This window comes from Malus domestica, chromosome 08 (genome assembly GCF_042453785.1).
Source record: "Malus domestica chromosome 08, GDT2T_hap1".
Classification (NCBI taxonomy): Eukaryota; Viridiplantae; Streptophyta; class Magnoliopsida; order Rosales; family Rosaceae; genus Malus; species Malus domestica.
The window spans coordinates 3350825-3373320 of NC_091668.1; the positions used below are offsets into that span (position 1 = coordinate 3350825).

At 35.9% G+C, this 22496-nt stretch overlaps 2 protein-coding genes across 2 annotated transcripts; both read right to left on the reverse strand.

Annotated features, from left to right (window-relative positions):
* Window positions 1-869: 869 nt before the first annotated feature.
* LOC103420981 (uncharacterized) lies at window positions 870-8182 on the reverse strand. Its single transcript, XM_008359017.4, has 2 exons — window positions 2316-8182; window positions 870-1232 (listed from the first exon to the last, which is right to left on the reverse strand). Exons 1-2 carry the CDS (start codon window positions 3575-3577, stop codon window positions 1184-1186), a joined length of 1311 nt encoding a protein of 436 aa, XP_008357239.3. The 5' UTR covers window positions 3578-8182; the 3' UTR covers window positions 870-1183.
* Window positions 8183-14278: 6096 nt separating this feature from the next.
* Window positions 14279-17842, reverse strand: LOC103420982 (uncharacterized). Its single transcript, XM_070827118.1, has 9 exons — window positions 17300-17842; window positions 17002-17205; window positions 16672-16729; window positions 16519-16581; window positions 16359-16434; window positions 15806-15918; window positions 15596-15685; window positions 15379-15510; window positions 14279-14613 (listed from the first exon to the last, which is right to left on the reverse strand). Exons 1-9 carry the CDS (start codon window positions 17653-17655, stop codon window positions 14479-14481), a joined length of 1227 nt encoding a protein of 408 aa, XP_070683219.1. The 5' UTR covers window positions 17656-17842; the 3' UTR covers window positions 14279-14478.
* Window positions 17843-22496: the final 4654 nt, after the last annotated feature.

Here is a 22496-nt window from a genome sequence, read left to right on the forward strand (position 1 = left end):
CCCCCCTCAACTCTCATAATTAGTCAATTTGCACCCTACTGTTAATTTTTTTTTAAATTTTCCATCTATTTTTTTTTCTTTCGATCTTTCTAATAACTTCCAACAAAATACTAAAATTAACATAAACTCACCTGCATAATATAGGGTAAAATGTACAAAGACATAATACAATTAGTATGTGATATGGGTTGATTATAAGAAAAAGTTATGAATCGGGTTTAAAGCATGTAGAAGAAGAAAAAATAATCCTAAACTCATGGATCAGACCTATTTCAATAAAATGGGTTATTCTTAATAAGGAGTCAAAAATTATGAATTTACTAACCATTTTTGAAGCTCGATTATCCGCAATTTACTTGAACTTATCTTTCACTTTTATAAAGAAAATTGTATTCACATACAAAAATGTACACATCAATCCTTTTCGTTATCAATTTTGTATAGTAAAAAATCAAATAAAATTACTCCATACTGATTTATTATGACTAATAATATTATCTATGATAAATTGTAAAATTCTAAATTTTAATCTATTTGTAATAGGATAAAGACATAGGAAAATGATTAACATACATCTTATTTAGTTTCTTACACACACTTGTTTAATTATGATCAAATTAAAAAATTAAGCAAATTGACTAATTATGAGAGTTGAGGGGGGAAATTGGCCAAATTAAAGTTGAGGGGGGAAATTGGGCAAAATTAAAGTTGAGGGAGGAAATTGGCCAATAGTCACAAGTTCGTGGGGGGGGGGGGGGGGAGAGGGGAGAAATTGATGAATACCTCTAAATTTTATTATTATTAAGGGTAGTTTCTAACCCGTGATGCATGGATTGAAACCCATCATTCTATCCACTAAGAGAACCACATGCAAATCTTCTAAAATATATTATATGAAGCAATGGCCTTGAAACTTACAAAGATCGAAGATTTAATGGAGGAAAGATGTGTAAAAGTTGGAAATATCAAAGCCCAAAAAAGAGGTAAAAGGCATACTCCTTTCTTCCTCCAGTGTCTTCCCCTATGGCCTGCCTAATATATATTTTTTGGCATGCCTTTATTATATACTCAAAGATGAAAAAAATAAAACTAAAAAGAAAAAGGAAAGTATTTAAAGAATTAATAAACAAAAAAAGAGAGCCAAAGATTTGATTAACAAAAACACATCAATCCTTGTGCATGCTCAGGCTAGCCACTCCGCATCAATACCTTCAATTTCTCCAATGTCCATGCTGCAAGTAAATGAAATTAGTAAAATTATCAAATTGTCTTGTTTGATTGTACGGCCATGCAATAATATGATTTTCATTAAGTAACAACTAATAAATTGAATTCCTGTGGTTCAGTCAAACTAATGCAGTCTCAATAGAAAAAGCTTGTGAATAGCTGACATGGGCATGTAGACTTAGAAACAAAAATTCCATTGGGCTAAGGCTCAAGTTTGATAATTTTGCGTCCTTGGGGTTTATCACTCAATTTTTTTTAAGGAAAATTAATGAAAATGGTTTGAAAACTTTGAGTTTTAATAATAAGGACAAAATAAAAGGTAAAGTAAATAGTATCAGGTTTGACTTTTTAGTGTAAAAATGTGATTTTTCGTTAAAGTAAACAGTACCGTGAGCTTTTCGTTAAAACTCATTTTATATACAACAATATTTAAATTACGGATAAATAAATTAATTAATATTGAACTCGTTTTTTATAAACTTTAGGCTTAACTCTGTTTTTCGCACAACTAAATGACAAAATTTGGACAATCTCTTGCTCAAACTTAAGGTGGTAAAAGAAAAGAAGAAAACACAAACTTATTGATTGCATTTAAAATCCTCTGACGAAGAGAGTTGCTTTGTAGTCGATTGTATAATCTTTATGATGAGGAGAAATAAGGAATAGGGAGATTGATATGTCTCGAAACTGGTTGTACACTGTTACAGTCAAATTGAACTCGCACAGCTCTCAACAAAGCTTTTGGCCAGAAAAAAAAAAACCTCTCAATTGATCAAGCTGACTAAAAAATGAAAAAAGAGACGCTGATGGTGGTACAACAGAAACTGTGGCAACAACACTTTCTCTTGGCCTCCCACGTATTTTAATGGCCAGCTCTACGAATGACAACAAATACTGTGGCAATTGGTTCGGTCCAAAAAAAAATCCAATTACTAATTTTCAGAAAAATCCAAAACGAAACAGATTCTAATCATGCAGTCACTCACTCAAAATATTTTCAATTCAAAAGAAAAAATAAATTAAAAAATTGGAGATGAAAAGATAAAAAACAGTTTCTGAGTTTGCCAAGATAATTTGTTGGTTCTTACCAAGGCAACGCAGGATCTTGAAAATAATCGTCTGGGTAGCAATCATTCAAATGATCATTCTGAAATCCGCTTTCACTTGCGTTCAACCAGGCTGGAAATTCCATGACTTCATCAAACGGATGGTGGTATCCATCATCATCGTCCTCAACCTTCACTTGCGGGCCCCCACCGAGCTCCATGGCCTTCAAGAACTTAAACCACCATGCTGACGTGACCAAGTTCATGGTGTCGTTCCACTCCATCTGGTGCTGCTCTCCTATCGATCTGATCTCCGCCATCTCTTTGTCGTCCATTGCTGCATGCATGCCATCTCCGCCACTGATTGTGATAACCCCGGCGGAGTCAACAGCATCAGCCACCGCAGAAGCATCCTCCGCTTCAATATGGGAAGTGAAAGAAGCTCCTGCAGCTGAGGTCAGAATTTCAGGATCGGTAGTGGTAGCAGAGAGAGTGGGGGAAGAAGATGACGAGGGAGATGAGGTGGAGGCGGAGTGAATTGACGGGCTTTTGGTGTGGTGGTAAAGGGTTGTGTTTATTTTGTTGAAATCTTGGAAGTTGAGGTTGAGGCCAAGGGTTTGGTTCGGAAGTGTGAAATCAAAATTTTCATAAGGTGGTGGAGGTGCAATTGTGGAAGGAGTCCAAGAATAAGGATTTGAATATTGATATGGATTTGGATATTGGTAAGAAAAATCAGAAGAGAAGGGCGGAGTTTCCTGGTAATTCGACGCGCTTGACAGGTAGATTCGAGGGTTTCTCCTCGATTTGATCCTCGCTTCTTGTTCTAAGCGAGGTCGAGGGATTTGTGGCTCAAGTGGTTGTTGCTCCTGAGGTTGTTGGTCTTGTTGTTTCTGTTGTTCAGTGGCTTGTTTCATAGCTGCCCTATGAAACTTGAGGGCAGTGACAATCTCTCTCCTAGCCTCAGCCATGTTCAAAAGCCTCTCTTGGTAGGGCCTGCTGGTGTGGAGTCTCCTCCTCACTTGTTTTTTGTGTTGTTGAGGCTGGTGGGGTTGTTGGGTGTGTTGCTGGGTTTCGCTAAAATTATCATCGCCAAACTTGACAGTGTTTTGACTTGGGATACCGTCACAGTTCAGGACGACGTCCTTATTGGGGTTCAAGGTGGATCTTGAAGAGGTGAGTTGTTTCACTAGGCTACGGATGTAAGCACCAGAGAGATGATGAGGCTCCTCTTTGAGCTTACTGAGTTTATCTAATTCCATTAATTGTCTGGTTTTCTGGTTTGAGGATCGACTCAGCTGCCTCATCTCTCACAAATTTTAGCTGTAAAAAGTGGGAAATGTAGAAGGAGGTGGGTGGGTTGAGAGAATCATGGGGATTTTCCTAAATTCTGAAGAACAAAGTACACACTGTGCAGATAAGCACAGGTTGATCCGGAGAAGTCCGGAGGAGCTATTGGGTGTTATAAATATAAATAGCTGAGGACAGTCTAGGGTTTTTAAATTTTCTTGGATTTTTCTCTGATTTGGCAAACCTCTCATTTGTTACAGTTTCATTAAATTTTCTTTAAATGGGCAGTTAGGAAAGTTGGCCTTGATAAAAGTTTACAATTTTTTTTTTAGAATTGTTATTAGCACTTCAAAAATTTCAGTCTACACTTCAAACTTTCTATATTAGGAAAGAAAAATACACTTGTGAGGAGTGTAGAATGAGATTTTTAGAGTGCCAATAACACTTCCTCTTTTTTTATTTTTCAATTGTAATTACCACTAAAGATTCATGTTAATTAGTCTGGTGATGTTAGAAAGATTATCTATTTGAATTGTAATATGTAGCTTATTTGAGGTGGCGATTCATGGTTATTTTCCCTTTTTTAAACTTTTAAAAAAAATTAACTATTAACTATTACTTCATGTAGTCTATAAAATATGGTCTATAAAATATGATTACCCGCATTTTCCTAATTAGTCTCTCCTTTTTATTAGAGTAATTTTAAATCAACTGATCAACTTTTTAGACCAAATTTACAAATTATGTGTGTAACCAATAGAATATAAACATGTTAACCAATACTAATCAATCAACGACTACTAAATTATATAATTTATAAAATATAATTTAATAGATGATCTTCCTCACATTATCCAATTAACTACTTTGTATTCCCTGCAGAACATTCTTTCAGAAAAAAGTTACTTTTACCACTAAAGATAGGAAATACTAAACTCCAAGTCTCCAAGTTCGTCTTAATAATTAAGCTTTCTTTATTTCCTAAAATAACTGTTTATATAATGCAAGATGGATGTTTTGAAATCTTCGGTAGTATATTCTTTTTTATATTTTTCTCTCGTTAAGTAACGTAACATAAATAAAGATATGGAAATTAAAGAATAAACAAAAAAATTACAAGGCACATTGCTCTACCACTAAGTAATTTATGAATCTTCGCTCGAGTGACATGAAATGAAAAGACAAAGATACAAAACCTACATCCGAAGCATCGCATAATTTAGGGGAATGAGAATAATAAGCCTGTTGGATGTCATTAGATCAACACTAACATAGAATTAAACCTATTGCAAATTATGGTAAGTAGATGGAAGCCTAACAGAACAAATTCTAGTGCGAAAGCAATGGCCATATAATTTCGACCATATCGTTCTGCAGCGATTTTTGCCGAGCACAACTTGGACATTATTCAACATATAGCCTCGATCACTCGAAAATATTTAATTTTCTCAAATTGATTCGTGGATGGTTTGGAAGATTGTCCATGAAAATGATAACAGATGGAGCTGGCATGCATGCAACACCAGGACATAAATTCACACAATATATATGCAAGCCACAGCCCAGAGACACCTCCCTAACAATTGTTGTATAACGTGTGCAAATAAATAATCCATAGCAGGAAATAAGAAAAATGAAGAAAAAAAAAAGAGAGAGAAAAGAGAACACAAATTCAATTGACATCAATACGTTTCGTTTATGCTATTTTGGATAAGAGATTTAAAGTTTTAAGGAACTTTAATCTCAAATGGTAAAAATGCACTACAAAAAGAATTTGAAAGAACTACTCAAACACTACAAAAGTACTACTAAATCAACTAAAAATTCATTGTAAACAAAATAAACTAATGACTTTCTGAATGACACTTCCCAGATAGTCATTTTTGGAATCTACTTATAATTTTTATAATGCATTCCTAACAAATTTAACCTAAGTTTCATAGAATTTCAAAGTCCCTCGTCCAAACGCACCCTGTTTCTTTGATGATCATTGGTAATGCAATTTGCTAGTAATTAACTCAAGACATTGAGGACATTTCAGGCATAAAACAATTCAATGGTGTTCTTGTATCTTGTCTGCAAGTAAAACGGGACCGTGCTCTAAAATCGTCAGCAGAATTAAGCCTACACAAGGACTGACAGAAGAATCTCCATTACTGGTGTAACCTTCCTATTACAAAATTTCTGGTTTTTGGTGGAGAAAGGAAACCATCCAAATTTTCTGTTTTAAACAAGTTGTTCAACTTGATTTGAATCCGTTGATGAAACAAAGAACTTGCACCTTTTGGCTTTTGCAAAAGCCATGCCACAGCATGTTCAAGACAGAAAGGCTCCATACCTCCCTCTCTCAACCTTCTCTCAAATTATTTCTTTTATTTCACTTTGTTACTGCACTTTCTAATCAACTTTTTCATTGTCATTCTTTACTCTAATTGATGGTGACAGAGGCATGGCTTCTTTGTCTCATTTAAGACTTTACCAGAAGCCATTACAGCGGGGAAAATAATTAATATTGCACATTTTTTTCTTTACTTATTGGATTAAACAAAATAAAAGAGAATTAAGGACGAAAATTAAGAAGGATATGTATAAAGTGTACTAAAATCACTTCTAATTAATGACAATGAAAACGAAGTAGGAAAGAAATTTACTTACATCTAAGATGTCATGATTACATTAATATTTCAGAATTGGCTTGAGATATCATATCTCAGGCGCATGAAAGTTATTCTCTCAACAAAGGTAATTTAACAAATCAACAATCTTAGATCTTTACAAAATCCTTACACTGACAATCTCTGCTTTAAACACTACGCTATAGACTGAATTATATCTGTTAAATCAATCCATAAAGAGAGGGAAGACTTTCTCATATCTGTTTGTTGGAGGACTTTTAGGTACATTTTTGGGCCTCAACACTGTTCAAACAGTCCCTTGAATTATTTCACTATGTCAGAAATGTCTGCTAGCTAGACTATATGCATGAAGAGCAACAATGTAAACAGATGGGTGTGGCAGCATTTTTTCATCGGACACCCTTCAATTCCGGTGTCCTCTTCGTGCTCTCCTGTTTTGTATGATTACGGTTAAACCATGCCAACATTTTATATTATTTTTTTATAGATATAATAAGACAAAAATGAATAGTAATATAAAATGTTGACGTGGCTTAACCGTAACCACACAAACAGAATGACACAAGAAGGGCATCGAAAGTGGAGGGCAGACAATCCTTGTCCTTTTTCATCTACATTAAGAGTGAAAACCAATTGAAAAACTGCATAATGTTTAAAAATCAGCTAATTTTTTTTCCTTCAATGAACTCAACTTAGTTATCGTACACAGCCACTAAAATTCTAATGTATACCATCACTAATCGAAGGGCTCCCTCTTATTTTAATTGGAAAAGCAGTTTTTGAGTAGTACAAATGGTTCAGTTGATCAAACAGCTTTGACAAGCTTCTGACTAGCTAGCAAAACTATTTCATCAAAGAAATCCCAGCAAAACTAGAATTATCCACCTAATTTAGAGTCATCCCAAGTACAAATTATGCCGGAGGATAAAACTGATCTCCACACAAAGTGTTTTCATGATTGGAACATATCAAGTCTTGCCATAAAAATAAATCTAAAATAAGCTACGCAAGCACTCATGTCACTGAAAAAATAACCATTCCAACACCAAAAATTGTGCTAGTTTACCATTTTTCTAAACAAAATAGAAAATTTCGAATAAGTAATTCCCTATAACTTTTAACAAAATATAAATATAGCCATACAAACTAAATATAATCTTGGAGCAAATACTTCAGCAGATGATTAATTCACAAACATGAGAAGGATTAACAATATTTGTTTTAGTAAAAAAGATACCCATGATACAGATAGATCAGCAAACTATATCAGATGGTAACTTGGAAGAACAACATAAGATGATTTACAAGTGTAAAGGGACATGAATGGCATAAAATATTCGGAATAATAATAATAAATGCATAATATACAAGAACGTAAGAAAGTGGGAGAGAGAGAGAGAAACAGACCTCTTCTTCTTCTGCGGTGTTCTGTGGATAACATCAAAGTTGAATGGATGGATGCATGTGGGCTTTTGATTACTTGATGAGTTTTCTTTTTCCTGATAAAATAAAAAACAAGCAGCCAGCTTCCACCAATCCCCTCGCTTAGCAACAGGTGCAGGTGTCTTCAAGATAAAATCACAAAACAGATGACTTTTGACGAATCACATTCACCCACCAAAACCCTAACCAACCGCCTCACCTCTCTCTCTCTGTCTCTGGGGATTCCATTCACATTTCACATTTCACACCGCTGTGTTTGTGAGAGAAAATAAAACTTCTTATCTCTTGAGAGTCAAATGGTAACATCAGCTTGAGTTTTTATATAACTCTTTTACACCAAAAAGAGCTCGCACTTGTGCAATCCATTCATACCCACCAGTAGCTCAGTTTTGTTGTCTGCCCTCACTGCAATCACTGCATCAAAGGCTTTTGATTTGCTGGCCCTGCTGGTCGTGCCCTTTTCTCTCTGCCCTCTCATTATCCCATAACAAAGATATATTTCCCCAAATCTGAATTAGGGTTGCAGGCTGCATGCTGGACTTCACTAAACTATTGTACTGCTTTTAGTATTAAATAAAGGACCTAACTCTTATTGGAAATGAACCCAAATTATTATCATTTCTAAGAGAAATCTATTAGTACATGTAACTTGGTAAAAACACTGTAAGGAAAATGTCAGTGTCACAATCACCTTGCAGTGACGGAATAAGGTTTTTAATACGGGTTGGGCTGGACTAGAAGACGGTTAAATTTTTGAAGTGCTACAATATCACCATCACGCAATTTTGTGATTGAAAATTTCGTACGCTCGGTATTTTGGTTTATTTTTACTGACAGTTTTATTAATTTATAAATAAAAATTTTAAGTTCAATTTTTATAAATAATAAGTAAAGTACTAAATTATTGTGGCTGGCTCATTAATTGGTTTTGCCCAATCTTCTATACCTTAATGCAACTGCATATTATGTTAAAAGAAATTAAGAATTAAAGCAAACTTTACAGAGGAAAATATCAACCAAATGTTAGGGAGAGTTACGACCGATCCAAGTCATAAACTAGTTGTGTCTTTGAACACCCACATGTGCATACACAAGCGACGCATTAGATAAGTAATCTTTAATCTTTGATCACTCACATATGCATAAACTATGTATGAATTACAGAATGAATGATTGGACTGCAATAGATCCAATTGACAAACAATACTAACAATGCTCGTATGATAATATACACAATTTTTTCTAAAAGTAACAAAGTCGTTTCAAATTCTTGTTTAAGAAACAAGAATAAACAAGAATGTAGTAAATCGTAGCTAAAATCGTGAAGAATTCTTACACTTTTATTCCTTCAATATTCAATTGTATCAAATTGAACAAAACAAATAACTCTCTTTTATTGCCAACTAGTATGTCTAAAATTTACAGTTTTCAGTACTTATTTCCCATTTCCACGAAGAGAAAGGGTGGAACCGTGGAGGTGCATACCGCAATACGGAAATTGTTCTCAGCTTAAAGAACTATGGGACCGCCTGTGAAGACACTGACGGATATGATGTGACGGGTCGTAATCAAACGGCCATTTTCCACTAACGGAGCTGAGGCTGTGGATGCCACGTGGGCTGAGGTCCAAGGCTCCAATCAGAGAGTGGTTGCCACGTGGGAAACGACGAAAGGAACATGAAATCGGCAGCAAATGGGCCTGGCCCACCTGCCGAAAAAGCCTGCGGCATCCATTAATTACCCTAATTAACCGTTCTGGTATTTTCCAAAAAACATAAAAAAGAAAAGGATTTTCTTTGTGTCTAAAAGGAAAACAACCTTTGCGACTTGTATTGCCGTTTTTACTTTATAAGTGGGAGTGAGAGGTTTTAAATTCAATTCTTGCAACAGGTAAATTTAAACCATATTATTATTAATTTATTGTGAGGCTAAATCTACATTTCTTCTCCTCTTAGTATAGGTCATATCATTTTTTCATTAAAAAAAAAAGATTTTGTTCACCCAAAAAAAAAAAAAAGAGAAGATTTTTGTACCCCTTCAGAAAATAAAAGACGTGAATAAAATATGATGGATTGGCTATAATATTTGCACGTTTTTAATAATATGACTATAAATATAATTCATAAGAACATATTTATTTAATACAATTATTATACGTATGTCACAATAATAATCGTATTGAATACATAAAAATATTGTAGCGAAATTCTAAAATCTTGTTCATTATTTATAGACAATTGAAAAAAAAAATAGTTCAAGGTTAGATTGAGGATTTGCAAAAGTTCTATTACAATAAAACTTCTCTATAGATCCTCTATATAAGAATATCGTCTTCGACTTGGGTCAATTATGTACCTTTATATAATAAAATTATCAATAAGTACAAAAATATTCAATATTTGTTTAAGATGAACTAAAATACTTCTCTTTCTCATATCTTCATGAATCGGACAATATTATGTGATTCCCGATGGTTATATTAGTTTTATTTACGTTGTTCGTATAATTGTTTGGGACACTATTTTATTTTTTAGAGTTGATACCACGTTTTTCAATTTAAGAGTAAGTAATACCTCGTCAATATGGACATCTTCTTAGTGTAGCCATGATGTTTCTTTAAGATTCTCAAGCATGTTTATAGAGAAGAGTACTACATGCATACATCAACTGGATTCTAAAGCCTAGGCGTTTTTTTTTTCAATGTTTCATCTTGAAAATTGACGTGCTCTATTAGTAGTTTTGTACTCATATAATTTCTATTAACGATAACTAAGTCAAAAGATAATATTTGTGTGCATATCTCTATTTAGTAATTACCTTTCAAAACTATAAAATTGGTTGGTCCCAAAATTATGACTATATAGAGGTGTTACTATCTTGAGGAGTTTATTTATTTTCGATATTTTATCGTATGAATTAATTTTTGCTTTATTTTTAAATCGTGTGAAATAATGGCCGAATGGTATTTAATGTGGTAAATCAAATGAAAGTTGTTCGTATTTACTGGACTTGGATAGCTAGCTAGCTAGGGACCTCTCATGAGATAAGAGAGTGGGAGCTGCATGCAATTGCAAGTAGCTTCTGCTGCTGCTGGTAGCCTCTTGAGTGACACAGTTTGCTGCAGCTGATCTCCCATTTTCATTTAACCCCCAAATTGTAGGGTCACTTTCCGCTATAAGTGGGGGTGGCGGTGGACCATAACATTTTTAATCTGTCATCAACACCAACAACCCTCTACCCTCTCTCTCTCTCTCTCTCTTTCTGTGATGAGACTGAGTCACTGAGTTACTGAGAGGCAAGGCCATAAAGGCTAACGGTAGCATAAGAAATGAAGAGAGAGAAAGAGAGAGTGTACCGTGTACGTGACAATGTGTTCTACAAAGGAAAGAAAGAAGCTTTGCTACTGTTATCAGATGGAAAAAAAAGCATCTAGATTCAAAGGAGCTAACTTTAGTAGTCATGGTTTCAAACCACAAGTTGCAACCAATAAAAACCAAGCAAAGCCAATCCTTAATCCTCACGCTACCGACCATAACCAACATACGTGTGTATAGCCATATGCATACACACAAGTATATATGTACATATAACTATATATTAAGATCATGTTTAGGATTTGGGAACACGTCTTAGACACACATTTTTATGAAGTCTCTTCTTAATGTATTTCAACAATCCAAGAATCTATTTTAATGCCTTACCTCAAAAATCAAATCTATCAAAAACCATCCAAATTCAAAATCATATGACCGTTGTATTAAATTTAGTGTTTTTTAGATCTATATTCGTTCATTTTTTTCCCCTACAAATGAATGTCTTAATGAATTTGAATTTGTCTAATTTTTTGTAAAGATGATCTATGAATAATGTACTGAAATATCGTTGAAATACATTACGAAATGCACATAATGAGTTGATCCTGTATGAATTGTTTATTAGACAAATAATACTCTTTTTAAACACATGACAAATTTTAAGAGTAATGTTATTCATACCATATTTTTGTACCACATTTTCATACCACTATAGGTGACATCTGATGTAGACATCCACATCATTTGAAAAATTTGCAAAACCCAAGGAAATGAAGGAGAAAGACTCCTCGTATACCACAATCATCATTTAATTTAACTAGTTTTTCTTAATTATTATTTTATTAAATAATGAACTAAATTTAAAAATCTAATTAATTCAAATGATGTGGATGTCCACATCAAATGACACCTAAGGTGGTATAAAAATGTGGTACAAAAACATGGTATGAATAACATTACTCAAATTTTTATTGGAAAAAAATGTTTTTATGACTAAATTTGGTTGCATGAGAGAATCTCTCCTATTTAACGGGTTTTATTTTTATTTTTTATAATGCGAGATAGATATACTCATGTATTGACTGTTTTGTGACCACATTATTGATCATAAAGCCAATACACTTGTATTGTGGAGCCAATGTGTGAGTGATCCTAATTCTGTCAACTCGCTCTGCCGTCGACCCTAGTAGTGGCCAGGGTCGGTGGCATTCCTTTTTCTTCTTCTTCTTTTGTCTCTCTTCCCTTCTTAAAGTAGTCATTTGTAGAAAGGACTAGAAGGTTGTTTCTTAAGTTGGTGGAAGAGTCTAGAAGAATGGTGATGTTTCCACCAACATGCAAGATTAGTGTAGATAATTCTAACTTAGGAAGTTAGTGGAATTATCTAGATATCTCTAGCATGATGTTTCCATGCTTCTCCAAGGTTCCATCCATGCCTATAAAAGGAGAAGGCATTCACACCATTTGTATCAACCAATCAACCAACAAGAAAGTAGCCAAGTAGGCAACCAAGTGAGTGAGAAGCAAGATTAGTCTTGTGGGAGTGTGAGTGTTCTAGAGTGTGTCTCTAGAAAGTAAGTGAGTGTCATAGCTTCTAAGAGTGTCCTTGAAAGTATGTGTTGTAATATTTTGTGAGTGTAATACAAGTAATTTGTTTACTTGTATTGTCTCCCCAACACCTCAACACCACCTTCCAATTGCATGTCGTTTTCGGCTTTGTTGCTGGGGGAAGATTTTTTCCAACTGGCTTCTTTCTTCGGTTGGTGCGGTTTCGTTTTGTGTGGTGCTTGGTGGAGGCTGATGGTGCTTTCTTCTTTGAGGCTGTGTTTGGTGTGATCGTTGGCATGGGTTGCTAGCTTGTGGTCGGCGGCAGGTTCTTCAACAGCGGCGAAGGAAGCTCGTCTTTTAGGGTATTTTTTTGCTTTTGTGTGTTTCTGTTTTGGGCTCTTCTCTTGGGTTGGGCTTTCGTTTAGTGTTAGAGGTTCACTTTTTATTTTGTGTTTATTGTGTATTTGGGCCTCTTTTGTTGTACTTGTGCTCTATTGGTAATGAAAATTACCTTCATCCAAAAAACAAAAAAAAAAAAAAAAAAAAGGAAAAGACAAATTAAACTGCTGAATTCCAAATAGTTACTAAATGATCATAAAACGGTCAATAGGAGAACATATCTCATTTTTTGCTATGGTTGAGCGGATCTCCTTCAGAAACTGGTCCTGTTAATAGGAGAACATTATCCAATCTCGCTTTTGGTATAGTTGGGCAAAATCTCTTTAAGAAACTAGTCCTGTATATGATCATCTTTATCTAGTTATCCACCATCAATCTTCATCGTTATCATCGTCAAAATGTTTGACTACAAGTTGTTTCCAAACAACAACACTTTGCCGCTTTTCTTGCAAGAAGATTGAGATGAATTTTTATGATCTATCTAGCTAAATACAAATTTTCATTTTTGTTTTTCTGAGTCAACTAAATGTGGTCATACAACCATTACGGGTGACTTAGTAGTAAAGGATGAATTCAGGTCTGTATTCATATGATACGTTTTGGGTTTAATTTTTGGCATTGAAAAATCATACGATAGTGTCTTCATAGTTCCCAAAAAAGTAAACTGTCATGGAGAAGCCACCTGCCGGTTCCTTCAAGAGTGAAAAAAGCTTAAATGTGGGCACATGAAAGGGGTTGTTGGTGACATGCATGCAAAAGGTTTCAGGAGTTGCATGCATAATTAATTAAAATCAAACAGTGGGCTTGCCTTGCCCTCAAGTTGGAAAGATGGTCATATTAATCTTGCAAGCCACTTTTGTATATCATGCATGATTCTTGCTGAATACCAGAAAAGAAAGAGAAGATCGTAGTCTAAATCTTACAACCATCAATGTAGTTCGACATCCTGAACTCTTAAGTTCTTGTAATTTCAATATTTCAAAAAATTCCATTTTAGTTCTGAAACATTTCGGAAAGCCCCCCAAACTTGTTTCACAGTCAATCTAAAGTCTTAGATTTCCATTTTCAGGAGAAACGTTATAAATCATTTAAAAGCAGTTTTATGATATAAGAATTTTTCATTGAATTTTTAAGCTTGAAAAACCGAAAGAAAGAAAAAAAAAAAAAAAACCAGTGGATCTCTGAATTTAATTAGCCAGAGCAGAGTTTCGTCGATCTGCTTCATAATGTCGTCCTAAAATTTTAAGAAGCTTACATTCCTCAAAAATAGGTTTTGTGATGGTTTTTGACAAAATCGATTAAAAATCGTCAGCAATAGCTCCACAATTATTGTAAAAAATGAGAATGTTGAGTTTTCTCCAAGAATATTTTATCGACAAAATAGAGAAACGTTATAAGCCCTTTAAAAAATGCGATAAGTGTGACATTGCTGTTGTAACAATACCAGGCCAACGCCAATAAAAGATGAGACACTTCTCACTTGGTGGCCCAACTAATGTATTCAAAAGTAGCATAAACTTTACATGAATTTTCTCTAAAGGACTCTAACTAACAACATGAATTCACTGAAGCCATGGCAGCTCAATCTTCAAAGCCTCCGAACCAGTCGCTTATAGTTCTTGAAAGGACTCTAACGTCATTTAGCGAAAGTGTCTTAAGACTCTGAGCAATAGCATCTGCTGGAGTGTAAACGTAACCTGCTTGCCACTTAGGTTCCTGATCAGGCCATAAAAATGGAAAGAGAAGAGATTACGACGCATGATGACCATAAACCAAAAGCTTCTAAGACAAACAAGCAGAAATAAGATGCATAGTTCTTAACTTCTTATGATATGCATAGTTCTTAACTTCTTATGATAATGCAAATTGTGCAATGCTGGAAGCCTGAGATGACTGTTTCCTAATAGCTCACAGCGATATGGACATGAAGACTCCATAAGGGGTTCGAGTTAGGATATGAATGAAGATACAAGTCAAATGTTATTTCTTGATCTGTTTCCCGGGCTCTTTGGCTTGTTTTGGTGTGACTAGCAATTCGATTATCACAATTGATTCCACTTTAACATGACAGATTTGGGGAAGAAAAGGTCTAGTGTTGATTGCCAGCATACTAGCACAAACAAGGTAAAGAACTTTAGTTAAAAGCATAAGAAGTTGCATATTTAGTGCGGAAATCTGAACCAACTTGAGTAATTAATCAACTTGACAGTTCTTACTAAAGATTATTTAATTGATCTTGATCAATTTGTGTCACAAAACTAAAATAGGTTCAAAAGAGTGCACCAGCATAAGTGATTTGTTAAAAGGTCCGAAAGGTTGTTTAAATTAGCTTTCAACTTTGTAAACGAATGACCTCTAAACTTCCAGCCTAATGCAAAATTGTGGATTCCATCAAATATGGAAACAATTTTTTATGGAATCATGTACAGAAGCAAAAGCATTAAAACTTTAAAACGAAATAAAGCTTAGAATTAAGTTCACCTGTACGCATGGAGTAATATGGTTTCCACTTATTTCGACCTTTTCTAGTGTTCCGCCAATAGATTCCACGCGAGGCTTTAACGTCTCTTCAAGAGTATCTGTCTCATCAATTGCGTCGAAATTGAACTTCACCTAAAAATGCAAATAATAGTTAAGCCAGAGAACGGATAATTTTCATTCATTGCATGACTTCAGAATAGTGAGACATCATGTGTACCAGTAGCGTGTGTTTGACATTGTACGAGCTCTTACAAAAATCACGGTTTTCAGAGGGTGTTGGCTTAAACTCTGATATCCCTTGTGCTACCTGACAGAAAGATTATGATTTTTTCTTCTTCTAATTAATGAGACTAAATAAGCAGAAATAGTCTCCAATATTAACTGTTGAAGAATAAAGGGAACGATTTCTGCCAATCCAACAAGATACCTCATTTAGCACTGAGGGCAATTGATCAACAAATTTAGTCACCGAACTTAGAGTTTCCTGGTTGTCTGGTAGCATTGCTCCAGCTGCATCAATCAGTGCCTTCCATGCATCTCCTATATATAGGAAGTGGTGAAAAGTGGGAACGCTGGAAAGTTTCAGTACACCACCCTTGATATGGTATACGAGTAGTTCAGTTCAAAGGCATTCAAAGGATGCAATGCGGAGGCAGTTAGGAAAACATGATGATCTATGGCTTGCCACAGGGTAGCCATGCATCGCAGAATAATTACGAGTTTGAATTTACAAGAATGAACCAATACAGAAAAACATAAAGTATCAACACTTTTTCTCTCTGACTTGCATTGAAAGTATGTTAATAGTTCTGAAAGTATATCATCATTCAGGCTCGTGTAGGGTACTATGACTAGCTAACAAAGGGAAAGGAAAGCGAAATCCGATAAGTAAGCAAAAATGCAATTCATACAGAAAACTAGAGAAAAGAATAAACAGAATCATAGAAAAAAAATACAATGAAAGCAAGTCAGAACACTACCTGAGGCAGTCCTTGCCACTGAAGAAACTGGAGATGCTTCTATAATAGGCACCATTTGATTAACTAAAGGACCTAACTGCACAATCAAATCATACACTTTTACAACAATATTTCCTAAACGTTAATGTACTCTATGAAGCAGGGCATACAGATCGATTACCTGCTCAAAGTAAGGCACGGCCTCTGTTGCCGGTCTATTGTTGTATGCTATTATAGCATTGGCCTTAGCAAAGCACACAAATATTGCTTGTCAAAGCAAATGAATTTCTCAAATCACTTAAAACGAAAGAGTACTTTCCAAAACAAACCACACCTTAGGGATTTTATCAGAGAAATAGCTCCCGGCAAGTACTTGAAGAAGGGCACCATTGCTAGAAAAAATATTCAAAACACAGAAATTTCAGTCACATTGCTGCCAGGATACATTGATAATGAACTTAGAAACCACTCAACTAACGATCCGTTTGAGATTCATTCAGTAGAGAACAATTATTTTCATAAGTGCTTTCGCTTGTTATAAACATGTTAAAATCTTTATCAAGAATCCAAGTTCTACCTAGAAAGACTTGGAAGTGCTGTGTGCACCTAGCAAGCGCTTTTTAGAAAGCGCTTTTATCCCTTCTGAAAAGGCTCTAAATTTTACCTATGGCCAACCGAAAACACGGGCAGTTGAGCAAGTTGGGCAGCTGATAGATTGGAATTGGGCAATCCAGAAGCTGAGATGTTGTCCAAGCAGCCATTGAACCTCTCATACACTTGCCGGGCAGCTTGGACATGATCAAACGTCACATTATACGGCACTGATATAACCAGAAACCCATCCTTTGCCAATAGCTCAGTTAAGTAGCTGCGACATATAATTCACATGAACTTGAAGGACCCAAAATTAAATGAAGAAAATTACAAAACCCAAAAAGCAAAAAATGAAAAGCTTCGGGGACCTGTAAGTAAGTTCCGGAACAGCTCCGATGAAGGCGCCACCCAAGAACTTGATGATGGCGCGTGGCTTCTTGCCGGCGGGCGGAGGAATCACCAGACAGGAATCGGTCCAAGTGTAGGTTAATCTGCTAGTGCTGGAACTGGAACCGGCGTATCCGTTGACGGCCAGCTTCTTGGCGGAGGCCGAGGCTGAGCCGCCTGCGACCACTGCTCTGCTGCTTCTGCTAGTCCCGCGAAAACCCAAGAAGGAACCATAGCCGTTGATTTGGGTATGGGCGTGATGTGGGATGTGATCGTACAGGCATCCAAATTTGGCGGCAAAGCCGGCGGAGGAGGAGAAACAGGCGGCGATTTCCATGTCCAAAGCCCCAATGGGTCTTGCTGCTATTTATTTACATACTAATACACTGTTAGAATATATATTTTGTGAAGTAAATCTTCATTTTTCTGTTCAAAGGTCGCGCCACGATTACAGAAAAAGCTTTGGGCTTTTGCCTCTAATTGGCTTTTTCCTCCGACCACAATATTTAATTTAAATTATTTATATTGTGATGCAATCACGTTGTTTAGTGTCTACTGTACTTTAACCACGAAAGTAATGCGACTGCGAATCTTGTTATAGTAATATTCACGCTATTCCTTGTCACTGCTTAAACTTTATCATGATTGTATAATCCTAAATATAATTTTGAATAAATGTAATATATCTTAAATATGACTGCTAGTAGATTCTCCTTTTACAGAAATTTATTACTTTTAATTGAAGCGTTCAAATTAAGGTACATTAATATTTTATGCATTTATTTTCTTTATGTAATCTTTACTAATTAATGAAATCATCTATGTCAACTAAAAGATGGTGAAAAGGCAAATTAGTCTTCTATCACACAAAAAATTGATGGGCAATAATATAATTTCAAAGGTTCAAGTTTTATTATTTTTTATTGAAGTATCACCTACAGGTGATGTTAAAATACCTCCAATATTAAAAAAAAAACCAAAAAAAAAACCTCTCACTCTCCCGTTCTCTCTCTCCCTCTCTCCTTCTCATTTTCTAAAAAAATATGTTCATACACATAAAGTGTGTAGGTAAATGCTAGTAATAATTAAATTAATAGTGACATTTGGTTGGTGGCAACCGTGGCATCGAATGACCAAGTGCCGAGCCAAGAAAAAAAAAGTTTTAAAATAAATACAAATTACCAAATAATAAACAAACGCTTGTTTTTTATAAATGGTGGGCTCAATGAAGGCATTGGAATTGGAGTTGGAGTTGGAGTTGGCCTCGACAGAATATGGCAGCACACAGCACACTACCATTCACTTTACTTGAAATTATTGACTTGGAATAATCATACAAGCTGGATGGAAGAGAGGCAACGCCACAAACCATCCTGCATTTGTTCTTCATCATTTCTTTTTCCACTGTCAACAGATTGTGGATAGGGGTGGGTGCGGTTTGGTTTGGTGCGGTTTTGAGTGAAACCAAAACCAAAACCGCAAGTTTTTACGGTTTGGTTTGGTGCGGTTTTGAGGCTAAAACCGAAATGAAATCAAACCATTTGGTTCAGTTTGATTTGGTTTCAAACGGTTTCGGTTTGGTTTCATTGTTTGAAAAAACTATTATGGTTACCTAATTGATGACAACAAAATTCACATCCACAAGGACCACAACAAAATAATTCAACTTGAGGCAACTAAGAGCACATCAAATCTCCAATGACAGTACCGCAAACCCAAGCATAAAAAAGATTCTAATAAGTAATAACTCTGGTTTTGGTAGAACCTACCAATCAAAACTATGTGAATTTTTTTTAATAACAAAAGGTGGTAGATGTGTTTTAGTAAAGTTGCAAACACACAGAAAGTGTAACATAAAGAAAATCCATACTAAATGTATTTGAGAAAGATGAATAAACTTGAGAAACTTGAGAAAGAGAACACAAAGTCTTAGTCCACGGACTACGGGACTAGAAGAAAGAAAATAAAAGGTTATGTTATGTGGCCATGTTATGATGTGGTTGAGTCCATACTAAATGTATGGACTCAATGAAAATAACTAATTAAAATTTAACATTTAATAAAGGTACGTGGTTTCGGTTTCGGAGGGCCGAAACCGAAACCAAACCGTTTTTCCCCTATTTGATTCGGTTTCAAACCGAAACCGTTTTGAAACCACAAAACCAAACCGTTCGGTTTGGTTTGATTTGGTTCGTGTTTCGGTTGCAGTTTTCGGTTTCAAGTGCCCACCCCTAATTGCGGACGCTGAAACAATGGCTGACGGGATCATTTCCATGCTACCGGATCTGCTGCCTTCAACAGTTTACGGGTACATTGACAAAGAGGTGAAACTAGTTTTGGACGCCAAGAAAGATGTTGAAGAATATACTGGCAATCTCAGAGCTATTCAAGCCGTTCTCGAAAATGCGGAGCAAAGGCAAGTGAAGGAGGCCAGCGTAAGGATCTGGTTGGATCAGCTCAAAGACATATCATTCCAGATGGTGGACGTGCTCGACGAGTGGAACACTGACATGCTGAGACAACAAGTTGAGAAGCAAGAACTAGAAGGTGAAAATGCTCTTGTTTCTCTGACGTTGACTGAGTGTAAAGTTGGGATCGATAAACCATCAAGGAAACTTAACGCGCATTCATCTGACTGATTGATGAGGTTCTTACGTCATTATTCATCAGCAAGTGTAAGTACTCCTATGTTTTCAAGATCGATTTCACATTTTCATGGTGCGGGATTTGCTTATCTTAGTAGTTTTTTTTTTTCGCAGAATAGAACATACAGGAGATAGACTGGGTGGATGGAGTCAAATCAAGCTTTTCCATTGAATTCACCTTGCGGTTTCATCAAGCCACCCAAAGTTTCTCAAGAGGTTGGCATTAACCTACATAATTTAGTTGCTAATTTCTGTGAAAATTTAATTCAGAGACAATGTCTTAGAGAGGTTGCTGAATTGGGAATCTGTGTATGGTTTCAGAGATCCTGTCGGAAGTTAAAAGCATGATGTTCAATGTCCCTCTCCTGAATTTTCAACTGAAATTTTGATCTTCTTCACCGATGCCATGAGAAGGCAGTGGAAAGTGATTCCTTCAAGCATTCCTCCCGCTGACTCCTCATTGCTTGGACTTGCGCTCGATGACACTAGATCCTTCATGGCCATTTTTCAACTGGTCAAGTATTAATCGTGTGAGCAGAGAAGCTAATGGCGTTGCTTGCATGGAATGGATTGACGCTCACACTAGACCTGTTTTGGTTTGAGAAGCCATCACACAGGATCATAGATCTCCTTGTAGAGGGTAGTCATACAATGTAATTTTGATGCGTGGCGCTCTTTTCTCCTTTGAAATCCCCGGCAACTTTTTTACCCAGGCCCCTTCCAGCACCTTATTCTATCTTGTACGTATTCTTCCAAAATGTTAATGAATACCGTCCCTCTTCACATGCACAATGTCTGAGACGTATCGTTGGTTAGAATTCGTCCTATAAGTCGTGGCCAACCTATCAGATACGGTACAGCTCCATGAAATCTAGTTCATTTACTCCAATCTGTCCGGCAATCATCTGATATTTTCTACATATGGTAACTCAAAATTCACAAAAGCCAGTATTTCAGTTGAAATATAATATCCAACTCTTCAGTTCCAAGTAAAGAAACTAGATAAATAACTCCCAATCCTCGCTGACGCACTTAAAACACTTCAGTTGTCTTACTCAGAACGCGTTTTTAGCTTCTAGAATAGAAGCACTACAAACAGGCTGGTATCCACTTATTCTGATTACACCAAACTTAAGAAAGCAAATGCAATGTGTCTCATTATAAGAAAAAGCAACCAAATTTGCTCTATTATTTGTCTGAATTACAACATACATTACCAGAGAAACAGAGCACACATTCACGGCCATGCTTAATGTGATGGAATGAATAAGAATTATGGACGAAACTGTAAATTTGACAAACTGTTGAACCAAATATCATCCTTTAAACATTAAACATATATGTATTCACCACCTTGAATCGCATTCGAAGCCTCTTTTCTGTCTTCTTCGGCCTCCTCCTCCCTCTGCTTCCAGCTCTCGTATGCATGATCATCCGTCTGCGGCTCATGCCGGCATATCGGACAAAAATTGTCCTCATCCTGCTACGCTCAAAAAAACTCAAAAACCCCAGCCGGTCAGTCCCTCGAAAATCGAATTGAACGCAAGTTACGCAACCAATGAGATACATGAACAATATAACAAATGTTCAAAAATTTGAATACAATGCAAGGAGGGTGAAAAGTGTGCTTGCAGGGTAATTCCTGCATTTTTTTCATGCACAAACAAGTTTTCCTTACAAATGCAGCAATCGACGTTCTCTCCGAGCCATTTCAACACTTCCTCCGTGATCGTTATCACCGGAAGATTCGCCACCACCATTTTGCTCGCTGGCAGAACCCTCGGAGCCGCCCTCACGTCATCCAAAACCCCCTGTTTGGACCTAAATTAAGCAGTTGGGCCTAGCCAAGGCCCAACGTCTCACTTAATTCATGTTTTGTTGTTGGGTATTTATCTTTAACAGAAATGAACAGTGAACGGCCCAAAAGTTTGAAAGTACTTTTGACGTGGCAAGAATGGGCGGCGAAGATGCTCTCTTCCACACTGAAAGTGGCTTACTCAGCGAATTTTGCAAAGGAAGAGTGATTTTCCATGGCAAATCTGTAATTTCGAGAGGATTAAAGCTCAAGTATCCAATTGGGAGCTCGTTCTCTAACAAACATCACATCAATAACTTGGATGAAAGGAAATGAACCGAGTTAGGCTTAATTATGAAGTAAAAAAGCTTTTATAAAAGGCAGCAAAAGAATTAGAGAAAATGTGTAAATGACACTCAACTCAAAAAAAAAAAAAAAAAGACTTCTAAGGCCATCTCCAACTGAAGAAGGGTCAAAGGGCTATGTTTAACCCTATAGCCCTGCAAAAAAAATTATATTTTAATGAATATTATCAGGCTATATTTTATACTATCTTCAACCGAATGAGTCAAATGGTCATAAGCCAAACATAGCCATTTGACAAAAAATCATCTCCAACCGAGGGGGTCAAAGGATCATAGGCCAAACATAATTTGAATTTATATAGTTGATTAAATTAAACTACTATATTAAAATAAGATTTTCGGACATATTGGAGGATTATTGAAAGAGGTGGCT

Excerpts from the sequence above, each read along its gene's own strand:
- LOC103420982 (XM_070827118.1), bottom strand. The coding sequence starts at position 17,655 with ATGGAAATCGCCGCCTGTTTCTCCTCCTCCGCCGGCTTTGCCGCCAAA. Across the intron at positions 15,919-16,358 it reads AGTGGCAAGGACTGCCTCAG|GAGATGCATGGAAGGCACTG; the intron begins GTAGTGTTCTGA and ends TCCTATATATAG. Across the intron at positions 14,614-15,378 it reads ATATTACTCCATGCGTACAG|GAACCTAAGTGGCAAGCAGG; the intron begins GTGAACTTAATT and ends TGGCCTGATCAG.
- LOC103420981 (XM_008359017.4), bottom strand. The coding sequence starts at position 3,577 with ATGAGGCAGCTGAGTCGATCCTCAAACCAGAAAACCAGACAATTAATG. Across the intron at positions 1,233-2,315 it reads CAAGATCCTGCGTTGCCTTG|CATGGACATTGGAGAAATTG; the intron begins GTAAGAACCAAC and ends ATTTACTTGCAG.